The following is a 27,850-nucleotide window of genomic DNA, read 5'->3' on the forward strand; positions in this document are numbered from 1 at the left end:
TCCTTGAATATGCTGATTGTTACCCCCTGCTGAAAGTTTTAACACTTTAGAAAAGTGGTGATGATTTGTAGGTCAAATGAAAATCTAAAGAATGGATAAAGATGATACGATCACTTCATTTTTTAGACCTTGGATCTTACATTTGTCCAAGGGTAGGTAACTGGTATCATTAATTTATACTAAAACATGTACTTGGGACAAGGCTGGGATAGAGTGTCTACAACACTGTGAAGATTTGGTCGTTGTCTTCAAGGAAAATGCAGTCTATGTGGTTCAAAATAGAGCAAGAAAACAAATCTAATTAGAGAGTTAGGAAAGACTACATCAAGAGTGCCATATCTAGTAGTTCTTAAGAATGGCCAGGATTTTAGTAGAGAGGGTACCCCTTGGGGTAATGACATGGAGGCAACCAGCTGAGTTTAGCTACATCGAAGAATTCCTGAAGGAGAATAGTGAACAGAGATGAGGCTAGAAAAGTGAAGGTGAATTTCCTCAGAGATGGGACTTGGGAGAGGTGGGAGCATGTCGTTTTTTGTGTTTATATCCCTAGTATCTAGCAGAGTGTTTGACTAATCTTTTTTTAAAGAATGGGAAAAATGTAAATTAAATGTGTATTATGTTTGCTTTTATGATTTTGTGAGACTGTTCTCTGATTTGTAGATTCAGACCATCTTTCAGAACCAATCCAACATAAGGATAAAGTCTCTCATTTTCATATTTTCCTTTTACTTTTTTGAAAGTGTAGTGCCATTATATTCCTCTGTAGTGGCATAAACAGTGTCTGGCTCTTTCTTCTGCTGGGGTGTTTTTTTTTTTTTCGGGTGATGAAGATTGGCCCTGATCTAACATCTATTGCCAATCCTCCTCTTTTTTTGCTTGAGGAAGATTGTCCCTGAGCTAACATCTGTGCCAATCTTCCTCTATTTTTGTATGTGGGATGCTGCCACAGCATGGCTTGATGAGCAGTGTGTAGGTCCACACCTGGCATCCGAACCCACAGACTCTGGGCCGCTGAAATGGAGCATGCAAACTTAATGACTACACCACTGGGCTGACCCCAAAATTGCTATTTTTAGGTCAGCATATATGCCCTGAATGGATGGGTACAGAATTAAAACTGGTATGTTTGAAACCAAAAATCATGTAAATAATTTAATCTTTTTTTATTGAATAAATTTGACAGGTAGGATTATGTAAGTTTACAGTGTACAGTGTGTCACTTTGATATATTTATTTATTGTAATATGATTGCCATTGTAGTGGTATTTATCACATTACATAATTATAGTACAATATTATTATCTGTATTCATTATACTGTGTATTAGATCTCTGTGGCTTATTTACTACTCATTACAAGTTTGTACCCTTAAACATCATTAATCTTCTCCCTCCCATCCCCTGATAACCACCGTTTTACTCTCTGTTTTTTACAGGTTTAACTTTTTTAATTCCACATATGAATGATATCATACAGTAGTTTTCTGTCTCTGTCTGACTTATCTTGTTTAGCATAATGTGCTCAGGGTTCATCCATGTTGTCACAAATGACAGGATAGCATACCTTCTTTCTCATGGCTGAATAATATTCCATTGTGTATATGTACCACATCCTTTTTATCCATTCATCCATGATGGGTATGTGGGTTGTTTCCATATCTTGGCTATTGTGAATAATGCTATGATAAACATGGGAATGCATATATCTCATCAAAATCTTAATCTCTTCTTTTTGATAGAATCATAAGGAAACCCTAAAGGTTAGAGCTGTAAGGCAGTGCTGTCCAATAAAACTTTCTTTGATGAAGGAAATCTTCTGTTTCTGTGCTGTCCAGTATGATAGCCACTACAGTCACATGTATCTGTTGAGGCCTTAAAATGTGGCCAGGGGATGAAGGAACTGAATTTTAAATTTTATTTAATTTTAATTAATTGAAATATAAATTTAAATAGTACATGTGGGTAGTGGCCACCATATTGGACACTGCACTTCTAAGGGTACTGAGGGATTATCTGCCTGAGGTCTTTTCATTTTACAAATAAGGATGTTTAGGCTCAGAGAGGTGACGTGACTAACCAGAGTTTGCATAGTTGTTCAAGAACAGAGCTAGGACTAAACACAGGTGTCCTGATGCCCAAGTCAGTGGTATTACTAGATCAGAACGCTGAAATTTGTAAGTTGCTAATCAAATTGTAATTATCACATTTATTCCGTTTATTGTGTTTAGTAATAATTAACCATTTTTCCTATCCTTTCTACTGTTTCTAATCTTTCACACACACCTATACCATCTCCATAAAAAAAAAAGTTGTCTTTAAGACAAAGCTTTCAAATTCATTTATTTTACTAGGAAGTAATTTTTAATTGTTTGTGTTTTCAAATGACTTTCCCTTCTAAATTCTTAAAATTCCCTGTGTGGTCTCCACGTTCAAGACGTTCAGTGTGGGTAAAAGTGATTCTGATCGTGTAGACTATCATTTTAACCTAAGATAATTATTTGTTGGTGACTTCCCTTCTGGTTTTTAGAGGAACAAGTGGCAATATCTTATCTGTAGTAAATTATACACTTGGAAATTATCACTGAACGTCAGAACGGTGCATTGTCAAAATTAGAAGGAATTTTGGACATTTTGTAGTGCCACCTCCTTTCACAAATGGGCAATCTGACGTACATTGAGGGGGAATTTACTTGTTAAAGGTGGCATAGTGAGTTATTAGCAGAGCCCTGATGTTCTTTCCATTATATCACTATTGCGTCTCAGATCTTCACAAGTGAACAAATCAAAGGGCACTGCTGCATGAAAAGTTCTGTTAAGCTGCTAATGGCTGTCCTGAATTTTGATGACTAATCTCAACTTGTCACAGTTCATTAGGTGCTGGAAACAGACTCACCAAGTTCTTGAGCCAAATATTTAAAAGCGATTTACACTTGCAATATTGCAAGCACAATTGAATTTTCTTACAAATCTCAATTTGAAGGTCTGTCTGGCTGTTTGCATGGGGTACTTGTTGTATAGCTATATTCCAATATGCCAGCATCTGCTGAGGCTTGTAACCACCCCACAAGTGTCAAAAATATGGTTACCTTTTCTTTCAGTGAAGTGGAAAAAGCATAGTCACTTTGATGAACTGTGTTGGTCAAAGGACAGACGTGGGTTTGAATGCTATGAGGCCAAGATATAGTACAAGCCAGACTGGTGACTGGAAGACTGAAAGGCAGTGTTTTACTTCAGTTTCCTGCAACAGTGCAATTCTCTAGCCTGCCATGGCATTTGCTGCCACTATTAGACTGACATTGAAAATGCAGTGGTGGTGCTTCAGAGGGGAAGTATACACAGTCATAAACTTATGAACTTCCCAGGCCCGGTGATTGATGTTTAAATTTACATGTCTAGCAGAGGGTCTCATCAGTGCCAGGGAACTAATCTCATCAACCAGTATATATTGCGTCCCTGTTCCCAAGGAGTTAGCATTCTACTTGGGGAGAAAATATTAATACCTTTGGCTAGCTGCAAGTACCATAAGAAGCTAAGGATAAGTGTTGGGGAGTAGTGGGAAATAAGACTACCTATATAGATTGGAAACAGATTATGGAGGGCCTGGAAACTATAAAATAGTTTTAAACAGTGTACTAGGAAAGAGGAGGCCAATTTATTTTCTTCAGCAAGGTAGTAACCTGACCGACCAAAGAATTGTTTTGGTTTGACAGCAGTAATTACATTTGGTTGAAATTAGATGAGAATGGAGTGCTGGCCACTGGCTAGGAGATTGATGATGACAATGATGATGGTAGTAGTTAATATATATGAGCCCTTTTTCTGTGCTCATCCCTGTGAGATGGGTAATATTACATGTGTGGAAATTGACACCCAGTCAAATCACTTGCCCAAAGCCACACCACTAGTAAGTAGTAGGCCTAGGATTTGAATCTAGGTCTAACTCTGAAGTCTGTCCTCTTTCCACTGCTTTATGAAACAGATGGTAAGGGCCTGGTGTAGGTTGGTGGCCCTTAGAGCACTCTGCACCCACCTGTATTATGACACTCATCACTTTGGGCTCTTTTTGTATTGTATACCTGTCTCCTCCGCTAGACAGTGGTTCTTTGAGAACATGGATCACATCTTAATCATCTTCGTAACCCAGCACCTAATATAAAGTAGGCACCTGACAGTGTTTCTTGAATGGAGGAATAGAAAATAAGGAGTAAACAAAAGACATAAACAATAAACTACTTCATTTTTGTGCTTAAGGATAGAGTAGCAGTAAAATACAGTCATGCACTGCATAACGACGCTTCGTTCAACGATGGATTGCATATATGATGGTGGTCCCGTAAGATTAGTACCATATAGCCTAGGTGTGTAATAGGCTATACCATCTAGGTTTGTGTAAGTCCTTTGAGTATAGCCCATTAGGGACGGGCAATTACTTAGTTGTAAATTCACTTTGAATTGTTCCTGTCTATGTGATCATTACCTCTACATGGTTTATTTCACTTTTCTTTTAGTTTTTAGGGCTTACCTTTTTAAATTTTAATTTTGTTTTACACTTTTCACAGGACTCTTGATTTAATAAAACAACTTTTGCTGCATGATGATACATCTCTAAAGCAGAACTAATAATTAGGACTGATTTTAGATTAGTCTATAATAAATATATGCTCTTTATTACAAAATAGGTAACAAAAATTCTTACAGAAGAGAAATTTAAATTCCAATTCTGTTAGTAAAGAAGAGAAAACCCATATGTTTATGTTCCCAACTGTCTTGTGCCCTTCTCAGCCTATCAATAACAAATATTGTGGTTGGACCGGCCCTTGTGGTTCTTATTATGATTGCAAGACATACTCCAGCAATAACTATCAGGAAAATTTGAAAAAATAAAGGTTTATTACTCACAGGACCTGGAAATTACACAGTACACTGGGCCACACAACAAGTTCATGGGGTGGGGGGAGAGCACGCAAGTGGGAGCAGGCCTGGAGTTCTGCTTTTATTGGAGTTGAGGGTGAGGGCATAGGATTTCTGGGCTCACTCTTTATTGGTGAATTTAAAACATAAGTGGTTTGGGGCCGACCCAGTGGCACAGCGGTCAAGTTCGCACATTCTGCTTTGGTGGCCCGGGTTCACCAGTTGGAATTCTGGATGTGGACCGACCCACCATTGGTCAAGCCATGCTGTGGCAGGCATCCCACATAAAATAGAGGAAGATGGGCACAGATGTTAGCTCAGGGCCGGTCTTCCTCAGCAAAAAGAGGAAGATTGGCAGCAGATGTTAGCTCAGGGCTAATCTTCCTCAAAAAAAAAAACAAAAAACATAAGTGGGAAGAGGAGAAAAAGTAGCCCAAATGGTCAGTTATTGAAATCGACCAAGATCTCTAAAACAAAAGAGCCTTAGTCAGGGGAGGTGGCCTTCCTGTTTATCTAGTTGTATGGCTGACAGTGTGTTTATTTGAGGTAGCCACTTCGAAGAGATATTTGAAGCCACTATTGAGATAGCTTCTTTGAGATGAATGCCTCAGCAATCAAAGCTTAAGTCAAGCACTTGCATTACAAAAAAGAGAAAAAAAACCTGTCAGGGCTCACATTACAATCTACCCTGTGATGCCCAGACATCAGAATCAATGGTGAGGACACTGACTGCCTGGGTAGCTCATATGCTAAAAGTCAGGGAGAGGGTACACTGTAACCTAGAAAGTACACATCTAAATAGGATTATAGTAGCAAATCCTATAATTATACAGGCAATAGTCCGAAATCCAAACTTGGATCTATTATTCCAAACTTGAATGGTCCAGCCATGCAAATAGGTCAGTGATCTTAGGGACTGGGCCTAGGAGTCTATTAAAGGACTTGGGTATTGTGAAATATTTTAACATCTTGGGCCATGTGGTATAAGTAGGTTTGAACCTGTCCTGAGCTGATAGATTGCTCCATAGCTCCTCAAATTAGTCTCTTAGTCCTGAGAATAGTTCAGTTTAGTTAAAGGGTTGTGCTTCATTACGGGAGCTGGTGATGGTTCCCTAAGGTAAGACTATATGGTACAAATAATCAGGTATTTAATAAGAGGCATTTCTTTTGAAACAGAAGAAAAAACCCACAAAAGTTAATGATTGGATCATATTATAATGCCAGTTTCTGAGTTCTGAAGGCAGCCAGTTGAGATTTCTAGATGTTGGGCTCAAAGAATCTTCAGATGAAATGAGGGCAGGCAGTGGCAATCTGACACATTTTCCTGGTTTGCAGTTTGAATTTCTCTGGTGAGCTTTCTGAGTGCCCTATACAGCAACAGGCACAAAGATTGTCTGTACATGAGCTGTTGTGGTGATTTCTTTGAAGTTTATATCAAGTTGTCCAACTTTAATTTGCATGGCTTTGGAAAAAGGCCAGTTTTAGTTCCTAATGACTCTAAGTCAGATGGCTGGGAGAAAAAATGGAAACATCATTTTGGAGAGTTGTAGGCAGATATTGGAGGAAACGAGAATAATTCAGCATCCAGTCCAGTTTACAGGTGGGAAACAAAGCCTCAAAGACAATTAATAGGACTAGAATCTGATATCCACAAGGGTATACTATAATTTTCCATTGAAATACATTTTTTCTCTCAAAAATCACCCTCCATTTTTACCAAAGATAGTCAAATTAAGGCTAATTTGTTTGCAAAATAAGTCTAGTTTCAGTAAACATGGCCTGATTATTTACATAAGTACAGCAAGAATAGCAACTGACCATGTAAATATACTTTGCTGGAACTTTTCATAAGGAATCTCAGATTGAACTTTTAAAGGCCTCTTGAGGCCAGGAAAGACAAGCCAAGGACTTGCCATCAGATTTCACCTGCAATACCTATAGATTTGAGTGAATTCCTCTCTTCCCAAGGTCCCCCAAATATCTTGAGGTTCCTGCACCTGCCAGGAAGTGAGTTTCTTTACTCACCTGGTAATTCAGCTGGGAACCTTATAAGCAAGGTACCAGACCAGTTTTTCCAAGGGATTTCGTTGGCTCCATAAAGTTAACCTTAGTTCCTTAAAGCTGACGGTCATATCTGAGTCTAGGTATGTCTCTCTCAAATATGACGTTTTAGTCAAAGCCTTGGTAATATAACCAGTGTTTCCAATTGAGTCCTCTCACAAGGAGAACAGATTCTTATTGAACTTATGTAAATAGCTATATTGCCATGAAAATAAGAATGCTCACTAAGAGTTTCTGAATTCTGGAAGGATCAGATAGGGAGAAAAAGATAAATGTAATCATCCTCATCAGTTCATTCAGTCCCACATGATTAATTTTTGTTCTGCTTGAATCCAGTTTTTCCATTAGAACTGGAAATTCTTACCCAGTTCAGTTTTGTTATATTAAAGTTATCAGAAACCTGTGTTCTAAAGTATTTTCCATGCGTCTCCTTGAAGATGAAGCACTTTTGCAAAAAGCATGAGTAAAACAATAACTCTGTAAATAATGAAAAGACTTAAAAATTGCTGTAGCTAATGATCTGATGAGACAGCAATTAACAAGGGAATTTGCTTATTTTTGTGACACATTTCAAAATAATAGCTAGAATTATAACTGATCATTTTATACCAAGACATATCAGAATTTTAGGAGTTTTCTATAATTTCTAGAACACTTATATTAACAACATAACCATACAAGGATATCCATACAGAAGATGTAGCATTATTTCTTAATTGACAATGCTTCCCGTATAATTTAACACATCAAATAAGCCTAATTAGTTTAATCTCTCTCTGTTTATAAGGAGAGAGGACAAATCTTTGTGATTTTCCAGGGGCTGTCTGAAAAATCCCAGTGTTATTTTCAGGTCAAAAAGACTTCATTTAGAATTGGATTTGAGGAAGTTTGTCAGAAACATCAAAAGGTTTGGACACTTGACTAAAAAGGATCAGAGATCATTATGAAATGCTACTTAATTATCCATTTAACGTAAGTGACAATAAAAGATTTCAAAGACAAATACAGAAAGTTACGTGCTTCTGAGCAAAATTTAGTTCTTTTAATCTTGAGAAGACTCAGTTTATGTAAGTAATCAAAGATCTGATGATAAAGATAATGTGAAGCACGCTAAGTTGTTTTGGTAAGACAAAAAATTTTTACTTTCTAGATAGATTACACAAAAGGGGAAAAAAACCACTTCATAATCTTTTATCAAGAACAGACCAATAGGGGGGTGGCCCCATTGCCGAGTGGTTAGGTTCATGCACTCCACTTCAGCGGCCTGGGGTTTCGCTGGTTCGAATCCTGGGCACGAACATGTCGCCATTCATCAGGCCATGCTGAGGTGGCATCCCACATAGCACAACCAGAGGTACTCACAACTAGAATATACAACTATGTACTGGGGGGCTTTGGAGAGAAGAAGGGAAAAAAAAAGATTGGCACAGATGTTAGCTCAGGTGCCAATGTTAAAAAAAAAAACAGACCAACAATCCAAGAAAGCTGTCCTCCCAACAGAGAGATAAACTAAATTCTAATTTTGTACCAGTGTACTTTTGATATTATAATATATTCATTCATTTCTTTTACTTAATCAGATCCATTCTAATTTTAGCCTGCTTGATCACACGTAAAATTCCTTTCCCAAGATTCCTTTTCCACAAACCTTCCATAACGCTCCTTTTTACATTCAGATTATTTGTCCTATGTTTTTTCCTCTTTCCAATCTGAAACAATTAGCCTCACTTTAGGACAATATCATTTTCCCTTCCTTTAAGAAAAGTGCATTTCCATACTTCATACCTTTTTTACTCAAAAACATATTCTACTTTCTTTGCATGCAGCGATGTTTCCCTTATTACTTCCAGTCATTTTAATCACATATATTAAATAGAATTTTCAACCCTAAGACACCTTAATTTCCAGTGAAAACTAAGAAGTAATTGTGAACTGTCTGCCACACCTGCCTTTTTTAGATGTGCAAACTTATGAGTAAATTTCGTAATTTCTAGACATGTGCTTCCTCATAGTACAGTTTTCCAATGTCGCACCAAACGTGTTTACTAATAGATCCAAATATCTTCAGTTCCTCTGAAATACAAGGTCAAAAGTAGGGAAACTTAGACTTGTTTAGCAATTACTATCTCAGTATTTTATCTTACTTGGAAATGATCTAGACATTCAGTGAATTCTGACCATTTCATTTAACTTAGCAAAAAAAATTCCAAGGGTGGAAGTTACAAAGAGATTTGGAGACTCTTTAAATAGATGTATCATAAAACAATCTTTGCTAAAAAATTCACCTAAAAACTCTTAATTACATCTATTTATTTTGTTTGTTTTTAACAATCATGTTTAGATTACTGTGGGGACCTAGAAATGGCCACCCCAAGATATGTCTCTTTGGCATGAGGATTATTTGAGGCTGATTGCTTTTGATAAACTGGGACAGGGAAGGAGGCTCTGAGGAATGGAACTTGCCCTTTGTTAGGACACGTTTACATTTGTAAGGTAAATCTCTATCTGTAAAAGGTGCCTCCCTCTCTGTACCAGGAAGAAGAAAGGAGATGACCTTCTCTCTAAAAACTCTTAATCAATACCAAAGGCAAGGACTTAAATCTGCATTTTATTGTGCTAGTCTGGTAACCTCCTGTAACTGACTTCCCTCCCCCTCCCAACTTTGGCATTTCTTAAGGATTAAGCATCTTTCCCTAGGCTAGGAACTGATTGCTGCCCTCACCTGTGACTGTCCAGCTCCAGACAATCCACTTGCCTCCGGCTACGCCCTCTGAGACAGCAGACCACTACCTGCTGTGTCCATCAAGCTCTGTGCCGACAGGGCAATCTTGTGACTATTGTGGGAGGGACATTTCAATCACATGTGAAACACCCTGTTTGGGGGTATATAACCACTCTGTGCACCCCACTTCTTCGGTGCCCTTTCTTCCTTCAGGGAAGAAAGGCCCCGGGCCATGGTTCCTCATAAAGCTTTGTTTAATTTTCTCTTGCTATTCTGTCTCATGTGAATTTAATTCGTTCTCCGGCCAGACGAACCCCCATTTGGGGAGAGGAAATGTCCTCCTCCCCTACATTACCTACAGAAACTTCGTTAGACATTAGATGTCAGTCGTCAGTCATCATCCAAAGTTGTTTTTCTTGTTGACAAATTTTGTAATAGAGATGACATGAATTTATTTGACTAGTCAACCAGGGTAGAATAAAAGTTATCTGCATTATATTTAATGCTAAGAACTCTGAAGACATGTCTGTATTAATTAAACCAACAAGCTAGCTTTAATACTGAATATTTTTCTAGATCACGTGAACATGAAAAGCATTTGTGTGAGTTTCTATTATAGTCGTGTGCTGCTTACTGACAGGAATACGTTTTAATGCATCATTAGGCAATTTCATCATTCTGTGAACATCATAGAGTGCACTTATGCAAACCTAGATGGTATAGCCTACTATATACCCAGACTATATGGTACTAATCTTAGGGGACCAATGTTGTATGTGCAGTCTGTCGTTGACCGAAACATTGTTGTGCAATGCATGACTGTATATGTTTAATTTACTTTAAGCCAATTGAATAAAATTCTTCGCAAATTAATTTTGGCAGTACTATCCAGAGGTAGAACAGTTTCACATACATATAACATACATCCACAGACACACAACCCTATAGCTTCGATTTTAAAACAATATAAAACTCACTAGTTTATAAGGAATAGTTGGAAAAAATCGTTTACTTGCTCAGATGGCTGAGGTGTTTTACTGTTTGTGAAGAAGACTTTTAAGATTTGTGTTTGCCCTTGAGAAGTAATCTTATGGAGGCTGTGGCAAAGGAGCCTTTATAGCAGTTTGTATTTGAAAAAGGCTTCTTTCCCTCTTTTTTTTCCCTTCAGTCTGGGCAAAGTTTTAACTACCTCCTAGGGTGTTTACATTTCAAAGACATGGTAAGATTTACATCTTCAAGGGACAGAGAAAGAAAATGTACGTTTTCTCCTGGAAGTTTCAGTGCCTTTTGGGTGGTTTTGGCAGCCCTAATTAAAATGTAATGCCACCTGGAAATGGAGCCTCTTCAGGGCTGGAAATGAAGAGGAGTCACTTGGCTCACTGTGGTCATGGAAATGGTAAACCCATTGGATCATGGCAGTTTTGCACAGCAGGAGATGGGCTTCATCTTAGTGTTTTCTATTCACTGTGAGCCTTAGCAGTGGTCACTGCGACGGGAAAGATGGGCGTGGCTCCAGGCAATAAATACTCTGGCGAGGAGAAGGAGGGCCCTGGTAAGAATTTTGGTGGCTCTAGGGGCCTTTGCCTTCCCTTCTCCCTCTTCCTCCTCGCTAGAGGCCTAGATAACGCTGTCAACTTTTCCCTTGGTGGCAGGGATGCCTCCTGAGGTGTGTTTTTTAGTTTTGCCTCATTCAGGGGGAAGCCGAGGGGGCTTAGGATCTCTGGTTATCTCAAAGGCAAGAAGCATGTACCATTGATGGATCTTTAAGAAAGTTATGGAATTTAGGGTCTTTAAAGATACAGTTACTGCACAAAATTGGGGTTCTCTTGCCTGATGCACATAAAAAAACAATTAATTATGGCATCAGCTTTTGGGGGAGAAATCAGCTTTATTCTGCAAGATCCATCTGCAGGGAGATGGGGTGTGTGCCCTCAGATATGTCTCCCCAGTTCAGGATTTGTGGCAAAATTTAAGAGCTTATGGAGAACAGGCTGGCACCTGGAAATGATAGCAGGACAGGTTTTGATTGGTGGGCTTCTAAACATTTATTACAGAGTTCTAAATATTTATAATGAGGTTGTAAACATTTATGGTAGGGTTCTAAACGCTTATGATGAGGTGGGGAAGGAATTTTAACACCAGATCTTCCTGAACGAGTGATCTCTCGCTTCTGCTAGAGTCTGACTTTTAAGTTCCAGTCATGTCCTTGTCCTTTGGTTCTGTGGGGAGGAGAATCTTTGGTTCGGCAGTTATTTCATGTCAACATTTCTTCTGCACATGCTCTGGCTACGTGACATCGCAAATTTTCTGAAAGGCAATTCTTAATCACTTTGTTGATAATATGGGGTCAGTTGAACTGGTTCTGGAGGGTCTGTGATCACAATACCAGCCAGTTGATGCATTTTGGCAGCCATGAATAGCAATTTAGAGTCCATTCCAAACAAACCAACCGAAGAAACCTCCCACCATAGCCAATTCATCCCCCTGTCTCTTTCCTGCTGCATTAAATCTTTAAGGAAGGTTTGAATTTCATTAAGGTATAGTTTCTGATCTTAGTTTCTATTTCTTGATTTTCTCCTGTTAGCGTAATCTTACGTGTTGTCACTGGAAAATTTTGGATGACGTCACTATGAGCCCTCTTTGTAGGTGGCCATTTTCTTTTCCACGGTGTCCCAAGAGACCTCTCTGGGATTGCGGTTTGCTTCCATTAGCGTGATACATACAGGGTCTTTGAGAAAAGCCCGTAGACCTCTGGAGCATAATACCAGAGTCTTGGCATCTTGGTATGCCATGGCACTGTGCAATGCCCGGGAAGCTTCCATGAGGTTTTACACTTATCAAAGAGCTGGTGTACCTCCTCAGGCTTCTTAGGAGGTGCTGGCACCAGATGTTCAGGACATTTATATTTGTCCAATAATTTTTTAGTGATATCACGCCAGGAATTGGACCCATAATATCCCATCAGGTCAGGGGATGAAGAATGACAGTAGTGAGTGAAGTGGTAACACAGAGACTGCAGGCCTCTGTTGAATTTTTCCTCTGGTGGTGCCATTGGTTTCTAGTTGCAGGGCTATTTCACTCTTGTAGGTTATGACATGTAGCCAGGGCACAACCCACTGAGTCAGTGGTCGCAGGTGGAGGTCTCCCATCCTCCTCACCTACCTGAATCTTTTTCTCTTGCCTTTAGCCTAGAGCCTCTCTTTGGGCAGTGACAATAGCCTCGTGTGATCCAATCCGTCCTCCTTAGCTCTGCTTGCCCTTGAGGCATGGAGGACCCTTACGCATATTAATAGTCAATTAAGTCCTTCATAATTAGTGGTCTAATTGTCTCCTTAGGCCATATGGCCTTGATCACACTGCCCTAGGGAGGTCCACTCTGGGCAGATGGTTGGATTATTTTGGCAGCCATGACCTTTTGGGTTGGATACCTCAGGTTACACACAACAAAGGCAATGTGCAAAAGCACATGGCAGCAAGACAGACCTTCCCAGCAAGCGGTGCTCCTTTCTAAGATAGTGTTATCTTCCTGACTTAGGTGGTTAGTAAACAAGTTGCAAGTAAAGGGCATTCACCTCAGTTACTTGCATGGGCAATTATGCAATCCTGCTGATGACACCAGTTGTTTTGTGCTAGTCTCAGCCTATCAATAACGAATGTTGTGGTTAGACCGACCCTTGTAGTTCTTATTATGATTGCAAGACAGCTTTCAGCAATAACTGTCAGGAGACTTTGAAAAAATAAAGGCTTATTACTCACAGGACCTGGAAATTACACAGCACACCTGGGACGACACGGTGAGATAGCTGGTAGACAGAGCGAGTGTGCACAGGCCAGGGGTTCTGCCTTTATTGGGGTTGAGGGTGGGGGCCTAGGGTTTCTCGGGCTCACTCTTTATGGGTGAATTTAAAACATAAGAGTGAGCATTTAAAGCACAGGAAGAGAAAAGAAGTAGTATAAATAGTCAGTTATTGAAATCAATCAAGATCCCTAAAACAAAGGAGCCTCAGTCAGTGGAAGCTGTGGCCTGGCTCTTTATCTAGTCCTGTGGCTAGCAATGTGTTTCTGAAAGATAGCCACTTTGAAGTGGATGCCTCTTTGAAATGGATTCCTCCACAGTCCAAAGCATCAGTCAGTCACTTGCATTACAAAAAAGGAAAAAAAATAACTGTCAAGGCTTACACTACACCAAGTGAAGTTGAATAAATCAGTGCTCTGCCTTATTGTTTCAGCTCTCACACTGTGAACAAGTGTCCCTTTTATGGTTGAATTAGTGCTACATCTTTTCACTTTTTTTTTTTTGGTAATGCCGGTATTTAAAATGGCTCCTATGCATAGTGCTGAAAGTGCTATATGTAGTGTTCTTAAGTGCAAGAAAGCTGTGATATGCCTTATGGAGAAAATATACACGTTCGATAAACTTCATTCAGGGCATGAGTTATAATGCTGTTGCTGTGAGTTCAGTGTTAATGAATCAACAATATATATTAAATAAGTTGTATTTAAACAGGAACACATATAAAACAAGGTTATGTATTTATCAGTTGATAAAAATGTAACCAGAGGTTCACAAGAAATTAACCCTGTATTTTCCTTAGGAGCAGTGGTTCAGTGTTCCCTAAATCAGTGTTCGAGGCTAATTTATGGAATGTAACTGCTGCAAATATTGCCCATCAACTATGTTTTGATTACAGAGGCACTTAGAAGAGTTGAGTCTTGTGGGAGAGCTACCTGATGCTCATCTTTGGTCTTGCTATTTGTAGATCTCTATATGATAGAATTCTGTTCTAGGAGCTGTTAGCTTTCGGAGGGAGCCAGTTTTTATCTCTCATTGATTTTAAACAAGTCATTTATAATTTTGAATTGACATCATTATTTTAAAGTTAAAAGTAGTTTTAACTCGAGGTCTTACCTTCTTCTGCAAACTAGGATTGCCTCTGCTCAATTTTAATGCTATTTAGTTAACAACCTTATGAGCTTATAAGTTTTTGTAATACCCCCCAAGCCCTGATACATTTTTTTTTCTTTTATGGTGGCCTCTGCCACTCCCTCTCATGTTGTGGTGGCCTGGTGAGCTCAGGCAAGCCTTTTTTGTTTTGTTTTGTTTTGTTTTGCTGAAGAAGGCTGGCTCTGAGCTAATATGTGTTGCCAATCCTCCTCTTTTTGCTTGAGGAAGATTCGCCCTAGGCTAACATCTGTGCCAGTCTTCCTCTATTTTGTATGTGGGTCGCCACCACAGCATAGCTGCTGACAAGTGGTGTAGGTCCACGCCCAGGAACCAAACCCAGGTCGCCCAAGCAGAGTGTGCTGAACTTAAGCACTAGGCCATGGGGCTGGCTCCTCCGATACTTTTTAAATATTTTATTTTCTAAATCAGAGGTTGGCAATTTTTATTCTGTAAAGAGCCGGATAGTAAATATGTTAGACTTTGCGGGACAGATAAGATCAAATAGTCTTCTTTGTTTTTTATTTTTGCTTTTACATATCTTTACATATTTAAAAAGAAAATTTAGCTCACAGTCCAGGCCAGATTTAGCCTATAGCTGTAGTTTGCCAATCCCAATTCTAAATTTTTAGTGCCGTATACACTCAGCTGCCTTTCTTTGGATGGTGATGCCTTCTTCATCAGTATAACCTTTGTTTTGAAAATGCCTGAGTGTGCCATTCTGCTTGTTTTCTTTTGTCAAAATTTTGGCCTTTTTTGTTTAGAGGCAATAAGTTTGCTATATTTTTTATTGTTATTATGGTTCTTACTAGAGCCTGATTAACATCAAATACGCGTGAGAAGAAAAATCTTTATTCAGCAATCAGAAGGAATGGGGAGCTAAAGATAATTACCCATTTATCAAGTGCAAGCCATTTTAATATAATTAATCTTCATGATAATCATAAAAAAGAAGGTATTACTATTTTTTACAGATATATCACCTGAGATTCTAAGATAGTACTGTCCAGTAGAACTTTCTTCAGTGATGGAATTATTGTATATCTGTGCACTACAGTACACTTTTGTGCACTTGAAATGGGGCTAATGTGACTAAGGAACTAAACTTTACATTTGATTTATTTTTAATGAATTTAAAGTTAAATAACCACATGTAGATGGTAGTTACCATACTGGGCAGCTCAACTCTAAGAGCTTAAGAAACTTGCCGAGATTTGCATACTAAATTCCACAACTGGAATTCAAAACCGGGTCTATGCAACTCCTAAGTTCATGTATTTTTCCGTTATGCCACGCTGCCTCATCAGTAAAAGTCAAGATGGATGGACTCTGCCCTACTGAGTAAAAAATGTAGTGAAGATACTTAGGCGTTTTTTCAAGGTATATTCACTTTTTAGGCCACTAGTTCAGTTAGTCAATCCAGACTCTGAAGCATTAATCATAATTATCAAGCAATACCTATAAATTTATTTTATAGTCTACATATTATTATTGAAACAGTACATCAAACATTGACCAGCTTAAACTGGTTTTGCTTCCTTCAAACAGGTTGTTGATTGATTAAACCTTGCTCAATAACAGAGACAGCATTGCACATGTGCCAGGTGGGAACCTGTAGCCCCACGATGATCCCAGAGCCAAAAATCTTCAGAAATGTTGCCACCTGAGCCTTTTTTGAAGCGAGAAGTCCTTTAATAAGGGAAATCTGGCTTTGAGCAACTTGATTACCATATAGGGACAGATTCGAGACAAGCCAATCAGCTTCTGCCCCTAACTCCTTAAATTTCACCCGGAACCCTGGATCAGGGAGACAGATTTGAGAGCCTTGCCTTCTGTCTCCTTCTGATTGGCCTCACAATAAAGCTCTTTCTTTTCTCAAAAACCAATACCATAGTATTGGCCTCTATGCACGTCAGGTAGCGAGCCCTTGCTTGGTAAAATTATTATTGCCTTATGTGGAGTAAGATGACTATACTCTGAGAACATTAGGTTAAACATTTTTCAGATATTAACCTGAAGTTCAAAAGTATTTTTTTTATATCTGGAAAGTAAGGTCTAATCAGGTGTTTTAAAAATAGCTTTTAAATGTTGTCAGAATTGACATCCTTCAAATAATCACTTCAGAGCTTTATTAACAACATTTCTCAGGAACATGGGAGAGCATGTTTGCTGGCATCAGTCTTAAAATGTTTTTTAGTTGATACCTGACATAGGTATGGAGTAGAAATCTTATTTTGTTAGTGAATACCAACTGGATATAAGAAATCGAAAGTGATGTTTTTTGGGAAGGCAGGCCTAGATGAATCATTCTGTGATGCTAACGTGCACTAGAGGGAGGCTTGAATGGAGAGAAGCAGTGAACAAAATTTCTATTATTAGTATTGTCTTCATTTTACCCTGTATTTCTGGAGTCTCAGTCTAAATCAGAGTCATGCCTAGTTTAAACAAGATAGTGTCTGTAGCTCTACTCAGGAGATATTAAAAAATGTGTCAGAAATGAGGTGCAGGCACCATCACTGTTATCAGAGAGCATTTAGAATCCTTTGGCCAGTGTTTTTTCCAGTTCTTGCACAATTCCGCTTATGTGTAGGACAAAGAGACCTCTTCCGTCCAGATGTCCTTTGTTGATTTCAGCAAGCCTCCTTTCCCCTCCAAAGAATTAAGCTCTTAAAATTTTTGATCCTTGGAAAGCTTTTCATTTGGCCTTGTTGAATGGATAATCTTCCGGAATTATTTTGACACCTGAATAAACACTGGAACACTTTGTTCTTAGAGCCAGTAATTTTTCTGCTTTCTTAATTCAAATCAAGTTATATCCAAAACAAAGGTCACTTTTGGCTTTAGATTAAGCATGACACAGATAAAAAAGAATGCACTGGGAAAGTTAGGGGCAAAGGATTTGTAATGGAAGAAAATTATTTTTATAAATATAAATATAAGTTATATTTCAAGATGCAGCCTGAGTTACCCAGTATTCCAGATCACCCTTATCCTTTACTTTCTCCATAGCATTTATCAATTTGTAATATATCATATAGTTTATTTATTGTTTTTATTGCCTGTTTCTGCTCCACTGGAATATCAGCTCCATGAGAGCAAGAATCTTTGTTTTGTTCACTGATGTATCCTCAGCACTGAGACCAGGGTCTGGCACTTAGTAGTTGCTCAATGTATGTTTGTGGACTGAGTGAATACCATGATCTATCCCACTCCATCCCTCAGATGTTGAATTCACTCCTTCCTGGTAATTATTATACTACTATATTCCATATGAAGTAGGAAGTTAACAAATTGGTAAAAATAATGCTCTACTATCTTGTATGAGAAGAGAATTTTAGGAATTATATCCTAAAAATATATAAAGTAATTTAGAGTATTTGAGTTTTTAATAAATTTAAATGAAACCCATGGTGTCCCTCCGATGCCCTAAAATTTTATCTGGAAATGGAGGATGGGGAGTTTTTCAATTAAAAATATCTGTTTGATATATCTTTCTCAGATGGGAAAGCTGACAACCATGCCTACAGGTCTGATATGTGCATCTATAACCGTGTATGCAGCCAAAGAAGAGGACTCCAAAAAGCAGCTAGTGAAGCCAGAGCAGGTAACTTGCCTACAAAAGTTGGTGAATTTTGTATAACATAAATATGATGCAAAAACTATGAGGTTTTGTTTTTACTAACCTCTATTCATCAAAAATGTCTTTGAAATATAAGAGTTAGGCACATTTCATAAGTCAAAAGAAATAGTTATAAGGTGTCTCAAAATAAGCACTGATTATAATTAACCTAAACATCTAAAATCCTAACTCAAATGAAAAACAGTTGGTGATTTTTTCTTAATGAATAATCATTGAGTAGTACAGGGTCTTAGTACTTCTAAGCAGTCTGATTTTTCTCTCTTGAAAAATGTATACAGGTACCCCTGATATTTGGAAGCCTTAGTTTAAGAAATTCATTAAGATCTCAGTTTTGAAAGTGTCCTTAGATGTTTTCTAGTTCAACCTTCTGTATGGTACTGTAATCCCCTTTACAATAGGCACGCTAAGTGGCTATTTATCTTCCACATGAATAAAACTCTGGAAAAAAGAACCTAAGGCAGCCCATTCCATTTTCTGACAGCTCTTATTGAACTTAAGGTCCTTCCTTATGGCAAACACAGACCTGTCTCATAATAAGTTCCACCAGTTGGCCCTGTATCTCTTGCATTGGTGCCATACAGAAAAGTTCTCGTCTCTCTTCCACAAAACCACTCTTCAGATGTCAGTTAAACTTTAAGTAGTTTTCCTTCCTGGATAAGTCTATTAGTAACTTTAACCATTCCTCATATGTCATAGCTTTAAGTTCCTTCACTATCATGATCATTCGCTGCCAAACATGTTCAGAATGGTTAGAGTTTTCTTCAGGTATAAGTTTTTTTTTTTAAGACTGGCCCTGAGCTAACATCTGTTGCCAATCTTCCTCTTTTTTTTTTTGCTCCCCAAAGCCCCAGTACATAGTTGTATATCCGAGTTGTAAGTCCTTCTAGTTCTTCTGTGTGGGACTCCGCCTCAGCATAGCTTGATGAGCAGTGTTAGGTCCGACCCAGGATGTGAACTGGCAAACCTCGGGCCACCAAAGCGGAGCATGCGAACTTAATCACTGTGCCACCGGGCCGGACCCAGGTGTAGGTATTTCGACCATGGTAGGCTAGAGTCAGACTCTGACTCCTCTTGTTCTAGATGATATATTTCTATTAATGCTGCCTAAGATCACATTTGTTTTTTATATTTATTTTTGTTTTGAGTCCTCAGAATCACCCTTGCCTATAATCAGCCTTTGACCATGACATAGTGAACTTGCAGTTCTTTAAAATTCATTAAACATTTTTACATGGGCTACTGGTAAGCTATGTCTTTTTCCCAGTCTGTAATTATATGTATGGCCTTTTGGGCTCAGTTGCAGATATATGTATGCCTGTTTAAGTTTCATCTTATTGATGTAGTCTATCGTGTCAGCATGTTAATATCTAATTGTAGTTACTGATTCTATTCACCATTGTACTTTTTATCCTTTCCAGCCTCAAGTCACCAGTAAGATTTATCTGCATACCTAGAAATGTGTGCTTGGGTTGGACAGGCCTGAATCTGAATCCTGACTCCACCGCTGACTAGTTAGATGACATTGGAAAGAATTCTTTTTTTTTTTGGTGAGGAAGATTGTCCCTGAGCTAACATCCATGCTAATCTTCCTCTGTTTTGTATATGGGACGCCGCCACAGCATGGCTTGATGAGCAGTGTGTAGGTCTGCACCTGGGATCTGAATCTGCGAACCCTAGGCCCCCAAAGTGGAGAGCATGAACTTAACCACTGTGCCACTGGGCTGGCCCCCAGCATTCTTAATGGTGGTATAAATATTCTGTTGTATGAATGTACCATTACCAAATGTACAATTTCCATACATTTTTGGAAATTGAGCATATTTCCAATTATTTTGCTGTTGTAATCAGTGCTTTGTCAAAACACCTTGTACATAAATCTTCATGTACATCTATAGCTAGTTTCTTAAAATAAATTTCTAGAAGTGGAATTGTAGGTCAGAAGGCATGAAAAATATCATTACATTGCCAAACCGACATGGTGGTATTCATTCATTCATTCAACAAAAAATATTTGCTGAACTCCTCTTGTAAGTGTGTGAGGCACTGTTCTAAGCACTGGGTAAAGGTTTATTAATTTTCATTAGCCATCTAGGATAGGTTCACTTCCCTCCATACTTGCTAACTCTCAGGATTCTTTATCCTTTTTATTAAACTTAGATGATGTTTTTAAGCCTATCTCGTCACTCCCATCTTTGGAAAGCTCAAAATCTAGGTAGGAAGATAAGTAACTAGCATTTGTCCCTAATAGCTGGATTTACATATTTCTGAATTTTAACATAAATTTGTGCCCTTTACTACGTTATGGAAAAACACAGGATTCCTTGGTATTTATTGTATTCCCCAGTACATTTTAAATAGAATTTAATTGAATTACTTATTAAACACAGTTGGTTGCTGGCTAAGTGGTAGGGACTATTCACAAAGCCAGGATCCAGTCCTTGAGAAACTTAGAATTTCTGAAGGAATGAAAATGTGATTTGCATCCAACATTTCTAGGTACTTTATTATTTAAACAGTTATGCCTCTGTTTAAATCTATTTACAATAAAGGCTCTACTAAACCAAAGCACTTTATGAATGAGGTGTTCTGGTTATTTGAATCTTCTAGTAAACTTGTGGCTAACCAGAAAATTCTTTTTTAGTTCAACTCTTCTTGGTAAACATTTTTTTTAAGTATCAATATACTCCTGCCTTATTAAATACCATCTAGTGAATATAATTAAATCTCTTCTTTATTAGAAAACTTTGCAGAGCCGTGCAGTGATCATTTTTGTAAACCAAGAAATGTGCAGTATTCAGATCTATAAAATTACCGGCAGTTGGGCTGTGTGTATATGGTTAGCCATAGATATCACTGGATGTTTCTTTATTCTGTGATGTGAGTTAGACTTATTTTCTTGTCATTTGCTTGTTTTCATGAAAAAATAATAGAGAGGAAATATTGATTTGTGAGTTCTAGTTACTTTGGCTCAATTTAATTTAAATGTGGTTTTATAGCTTACTGAATCTAATTGTAGTTTCCAATCAAGTACAAACAATTTGCATTTATACAATAAGTGGCATTTAAGCCCAGGGCCTCCAATCTGTAGTGAGCATGTTCTTCCCTCAGTTGAGACAGAATTCTCACAGGAGAGTTGAAATCCTTTTTTTTTTTTAGCTTTATGGAGGTATAACTGACAAATAGGAATTGTATATATGTAAGGTATACAACGTGATGTTTTGACATATGTCTACATTGTGAAATGATCACTACAATCCAGCTAATTAACGTGTCTGTCACCTCACGTAGTTACCATTTTCTTGTGTGTGCACGTGTGTGGTGATAACACGATCTACCCTCTTAGCAAATTTCAAGTATACAATACAGTGTTGTTAACTATAGTCACCCTGGTGTATATTAGGTCTCCGGAACTTATTCTTCTGGCATAACTGAAACTTTGTACGCTTTGGCAGACACCTACCCATTTCCCCCTCCACCTCACTCCTGCTAACCACTGTTCTGCTCTCTACTTCTGAGTCTATTTTAGATTCTACATATAAGTGAGATTACACAGTATTTCTCTTTCTGTGTCTGGCCTGTTTCACTGAGCATATCGTCCTCCAGGTTCATCCATTTTGTCAAAATGGGAGGATATCTTTTTTAAGGGTGAATAGTATTCCATGTATACATTTTTTTAAACCATGAAATTTGCACTATTTAATATTACATACACACACAAATACACAAACATACACCATATTTTCTTTATCCATTCATCTGCTACAGACATTTAGGTTGTTTCCATATTTTGGCTATTGTGTATAATGCTGCAGAACATGAGAGTGCAGGTATCTCTTCGAGATCCAGATTTTATTTCCTTTGGATATATTCCCAGAAGTGGGATTGCTGGATCATATGATACTTCTATTTTTAACTTTTTTTTTTTTTAACGACGTGGTTTTTTTTTTTTTTTTAAAGATTTTATTTTTTCCTTTTTCTCCCCAAAGCCCCTCCGGCACATAGTTGTATATTCTTCGTTGTGGGTCCTTCTAGTTGTGGTATGTGGGACGCTGCCTCAGCATGGTTTGATGAGCGGTGCCATGTCTGCACCCAGGATTCGAACCAATGAAACACTGGGCCGCCTGCAGCGGAGCGCGCAAACTTAACCACTCGGCCACGGGGCCAGCCCCTCTATTTTTAACTTTTTGAGCAACCTCCATACTGTTTTCCATAATGGCTGTACCAATTTATATTCCCACCAACAGTATATGTGGGTTCTCTTTTCTCTACAACCTCGCTAACACTTGTTATCACTTGTGTCTTTTTTTTTTTGAGGAAGATTAGCCCTGAGCTAACATCTGCTGCCGATCTTCCTCTTTTTGCTGAGGAAGAGTGGCCCTGAGCTAACATCCGTGCCCATCTTCCTCTACTTTATATGTGGGATGCCTACCATGGCATGGCACCCGGGATCTGAACCAGTGAACCCCGGGCCGCCGAAGCAGAACATGTGCTCTCACTTGTCTTTTGATGATAGCCATCCTAACAGGTGTGAGGTGATATCACATTGTGGTTTTGATTTGTATTTCCCTGATGATTAGTGATGGTGAGCACCTTTTCATATACCTGCTGGCCATTTGTATGTCTTCTTTTGAGAAATGTCTATTCAGGTCCTTTGCCCATTTTTTAATCCAGTTACTTTTTTGCTATTAAGTTGTGTGAGTTCCTTACATATTTTGGATGTTAACCCCTTATCAGATGTATGGTTTGCAAATATTTTCTACCATTCCGTAAGTTGCCTTTTCACTCTGTTAATTGTTTCCGTTGCTGTGCAGAAGCTTTTGAGTTTGATGTAGTCCCACTTGTTTATTTTTGTTTTTGTTGCCTGTGCTTTGGGGATCATATTGAAAAAAATCATTGCTAAGACCAATGTCAAGAAGCTTTTTCCCTATGCTTTCTTCTAGTAGTTTTACATTTCAGTTTTTATGCTTAAGTCTTTAACCCATTTTGAGTTTCTATTTGCTTATGATGTGAGATACAGGATAAGGATACAATTTCATTCTTCTGCATGTGGATATCCAGTTCTCCCAGCAACATTTATTGAAGAGACTATCATTTCCCCACTGTGTGTTCTTGGCAACTTTGTCAAAAATCAGTTGACTGTAAATGGATGGATTTATTTCTGCACAATCTGTTCTGTTCCATTGGTCTATATGTCTTTTTTTTATGCCAGTACCATGCTGTTTTCATTACTATGGCTTTGTAATGTATTTTGAAATCGGGGAGTGTGATTCCTCCAGCTTTGTTCTTCCTACTCAAGACTTTGGCTATTTGGAGTCTTTTGTGTTTCCATATGAAATTTAGGATTTTTTTTTTCTGTTTCTGTAAAGAACGCCATTGGGATTTTGACAGGGATTGCATTGAACCTGTAGATCACTTTGGGTAGTATGGACATTTTAACAATATTAACTCTTCCAATCTATGAACACAGGACATCTTTTCATTGTGTCTTTTCATCTTTTCATCTTTTCATGTGTCTTCTTTAATTTCCTCCATCAGGGTTTTATAGTTTTCAGCGGACAGGTCTTTCATCTCTTTGGTTGAGTTTATTCCTATTTTATTCTTTTTATTACTGTTGTAAATGGAATGATTTCCCTAATTTCTTCTTTGGATAGTTTGTGTATACAAAAGCCACTGATTTTTGTATGTTGATTTTGTATCCTGCAGATTTACTGAATTGTTTATTAGTTCTAACAATTTTTTGTTGTCTTTAGAGTTTTCTACATGTATGATCATATCATCTGCAAACAGATAATTTAACTTTTTCCTTTCCAATTTAGATGCCTTTTATTTCTTTTTCTTGTCTAATTGCTCTGGCTAGGACTTGAAGTGCTGTGTTGAATAGAAGTTTCAACTGTGGGCATTCTTGCCTTGTACTGGATTTAGAGAAAATAATTTCAGTTTCTCCCCTTTGATTATGATGTTAGCTGTGGGCTTTTCATACATGACATTTATTGAGTTGAGGTAAGCTCCTTCTATACCAATTTTGTTGAGATTTTTAAATTTTTTCAAATGATTTTTCTGCATCTATTGAAATGATTGTGTGGTTTTTATCTTTCATTCTGTTAATATGGTGTATCACATTGATATGATTGTAAGGATGTTGACCCATCCTAACATCCCAGGGATAAAGCCCACTTATTCGTGTTGTGTAGTCCTTTTAATGCACTGTTGAATTCAGTTTACTAGTATTTTATTGAAGATTTTTCCATCAATGTTCATTAGGGATATTGGCTTGTGGTTTTCTTTTCCTGTGATGTCTTTGTCTGGCTTTCGTATCAAAGTGATACCATCATAAAATGAGTCTGGAAGAGTTTCCTCTTCTTCTGTTTTTTGCAAGTTATTAATTCTTCTTTGAATGTTTAATTTACCTGGGAAGCCTTCTGGTCCTGTGCTCTTCTTTCTTGGCGGGGGGGCGGGGGGGGTGCGGTTTGATTACTCATTCAGTCTTAGTAGTTGTTGGTCTGTTCAGGCTATTTCTCCTTGATTCAGTCTTGGTAGGTTGTATGTTTCTAGGAATTTATCCATTTCTTCTAAGTTATACAATTTGTTGGCATATACTTGTTCATAATAGTGCCTTATGATCCTTTTTGTTTCTGAAGTACCCATTTTAATGTTTCCTACTTCATTTCTAATTTTATTTGTCTTCTATTTTTATTAGTCTAGCTAAGAATTTGTCAATTTTTTTATCATTTCAGTAAATACTTTTATCATAAACTTTTCAAGTATTCTTGAATGCCCATACCTAAGAAAGAAAATACTTTAAAGCACTGGTTCTTAACCATTTTGACCCTTTTGAGAATCTGATGAAAACTTTGGATGCTCTTCCTTAGAAAAGTGCATATACAAAATTTTACTTACAACAGACCACAGATAACAAACCTGTTCCTTAAACTATTAATCTAATTTTTCCTGGAGTATAAATGAAGAATCAGTAGGTTTTGGTTGGGATAGAGGAGAGAGTAAGAACACTTAATGACTCATAAAGTTTGGAATTGAGGAGCATAAAGAATTGAGAGGCTTGGGGACATGTTGGACAAACATATAAGTAAATAATTTTGTCCATTCTGATACCCATGTATCTACGTACATGCATGCTCCCTTTCTAGGGGAGCTGGAACACTTCCCTACCTGCTGTGTACCTGCTGTCTATACATCAAATGCACCTTTAATATAAAATATGCACCTGACCTTCCTAATTATACGTACTTGCCAAAGTGGTGGATTTAAAATTCAAGCATTAGTCTGGAAAGAGAAACATTAACTCTTTAATCTTGGTGTGAGTAGTAAAGGGTCATTTAAATGTAAAACAAGACTTTTGTGACCCATTACTGGTAAAGTTTTACCAAACCTACGCTGTTTCATGTTTGTTGCTGGTAGAAGATCAAGTCCAAAGCCACTAACAATCTAGTTCCTGGGCCGGCTGGTGGCCCAGTGGTTAAGTGCGCACGTTCCGCTTCGGTGGCCCGGGTTTTGCGGGCCTGGATCCCGGGTGTGGACATGACACGGCTTGGCACGCCATGCTGTGGTAGGTGTCTCACATATAAAGTAGAGCAAGATGGGCATGGATGTTAGCTCAGGGCCAGTCTTCCTCAGCAAAAAGAGGAGGATTGGCAGCAGTTAGCTCAGGGCTAATCTTCCTCAAAAAAAAAAAAATCTAGTTCCCTTGCTGTTTGATAATAAAAAATTTATTATCTTACAGTTTCTGTAAGTTAGGATTCTCACACAAGTATCACTGAGCTAAAATCAAGATATTGACAGGGCTGCATTCCTCACAGGAGGCTCTCGAGAGAATCCATTTCCTTCCCTTTTTTAGCTTATAGAAGTTGGCCCAAATTCCTTGGCTTGTGGCCCACTTCCTCCATTTTCAAAGGCAGGAAAAGTAGTGTAAGTCATTTTCACATTGCATCACTCTGACCATTCTTCTCTAGTCACATCGCCCCCTGACTCTACCCTTTCACGTCCCTCTTCTATTTTTAATGTCTTATCATTACCTTGGACCCACCCAGATAATCCTGGAAAATATTTCTATCTTAAGGTCGCCTGATTAATGTTACCTTAATTCCCCTTTGTCATGTAACATAACATATTCATGGGTTCCAGAGATTAGGACATGAATGTCTTTGGGTGGAGGTCATTATTTTGCCCACATTACCTCCTCTTAACAGTGGCTTTGAGGAACAGAAGATTTTAATTTTGATAAAGTAATATTTATTAATTTTTGAGTTTATGAATTATGGTTTTGGTGTCATGTCTAAGAAATTAAAAGTCACAAATATTTATTCGTGTTTTAATGGCGGGTTGTTTTGCAATTGATTGGTTTTTAGTATATTTACCTAGTTGTACAACCGTTGCTACAAATTTTAGAACAATTTCATCACTGCAAAAAGAAAGCCTGTACCCATTATCAGTCACTCGCAATTCTGCTCTCTCCCCAGCCCCTGGTAACCATTGATCTCCTTTCTTTCTCTATGGATATGCCTATTCTGGACATTTCATATAGATAGAATCATATAATATGTGGCCTTTGGTACTTGGCTTCTTTCAATTACCATAATGTTTTCAAGTTTCATCCATGTTGTAGACTGTATCAGTGTGTTATTCCTTTTCATTATGGAATAATAACTCCAGTCTATGGATATAGCAAATGTTGTTTATCTGTATATCAGTTGATGGACATTTGGGTTATTTCTACTTTTTGGCTATTATTACTGATGCTACTATGAACTTAGTGTACAGGTTTTTGTGTTGACATGTTTTCGTTTCGCTTGGGTATAGACCTAGGAGTGGAATTTCTGGTCCATGTGGTAACTCTATCTTTAACCTTTTAGGAACTGCCAGGCTGTTTTCCAGAGCAACTGCACCATTTTGAATTTATTCCTAAGTATTTTTTTGATGCTATTGTAAATGGAATTGTTTTCTTAATTTCATTTTCAGATTGTTCATTGCTAGTGCATAAAAATACAGTTGAGGGGCCAGCACTGTGGCCTAGTGGTTAAGTTTGATGCTCTGCTTTGGCGGCCTGGGTTCAATTCCCAGATGCAGACCTACATCACTTGTCAGCGGCCATGCTGTGTCAGCAACCCACAAAGTAGAGGAAGATTGGCATATATGTTAGCTCAGGGTGAATCTTCCTCAGCAAAAAAATAAATAAAAATTCCAATGATTTTTGTATATTGATCTTTTACCCTACAACCTTGCAGAATTCATTTATTTTTTGTGATAAGGTTTTTTTGTGGTTCCTTAGGATTTTCTGTATACAAGATCATGTCATCTGTGAATAGAAATAGTTTTATTTATTCCTTTCCAATTTGATACCTTTTATTCTTTTTTTCTTGCCTGAATGCACTGGCTAGAACCTCCAGTACAATGCTGAATAGAAGTGGTGAGAGTGACATTTTGTATGTTTCCTGATACAAGGGAGAAAACATTCAGTCTTTCACCATTAAGTATGATTTAGCTATGGGATTTTTATACTGAGAGATAATGGTTCATTATACCAATTGTTTGAAATTCCCTAAGATTTTCAATTTCTGAAA

General features: G+C 37.9%; 1 protein-coding gene across 3 annotated transcripts in view; it reads left to right on the forward strand.

Moving 5' to 3' along the window:
• The window catches only part of APOOL (apolipoprotein O like), a 70,455-nt gene that overhangs the window by 16,525 nt on the left and 26,080 nt on the right, over positions 1–27,850 (forward strand). For all 3 annotated transcript variants that reach the window (XM_014827510.3, XM_014827511.3, XM_070502926.1), the window contains one exon: positions 18,135–18,239. In XM_014827510.3, the coding sequence (XP_014682996.1) occupies positions 18,135–18,239 (105 nt within the window). The remainder of the gene's footprint in view (positions 1–18,134; positions 18,240–27,850) is intronic.

This window comes from Equus asinus, chromosome X (genome assembly GCF_041296235.1).
Source record: "Equus asinus isolate D_3611 breed Donkey chromosome X, EquAss-T2T_v2, whole genome shotgun sequence".
Lineage (NCBI taxonomy): Eukaryota > Metazoa > Chordata > Mammalia > Perissodactyla > Equidae > Equus > Equus asinus.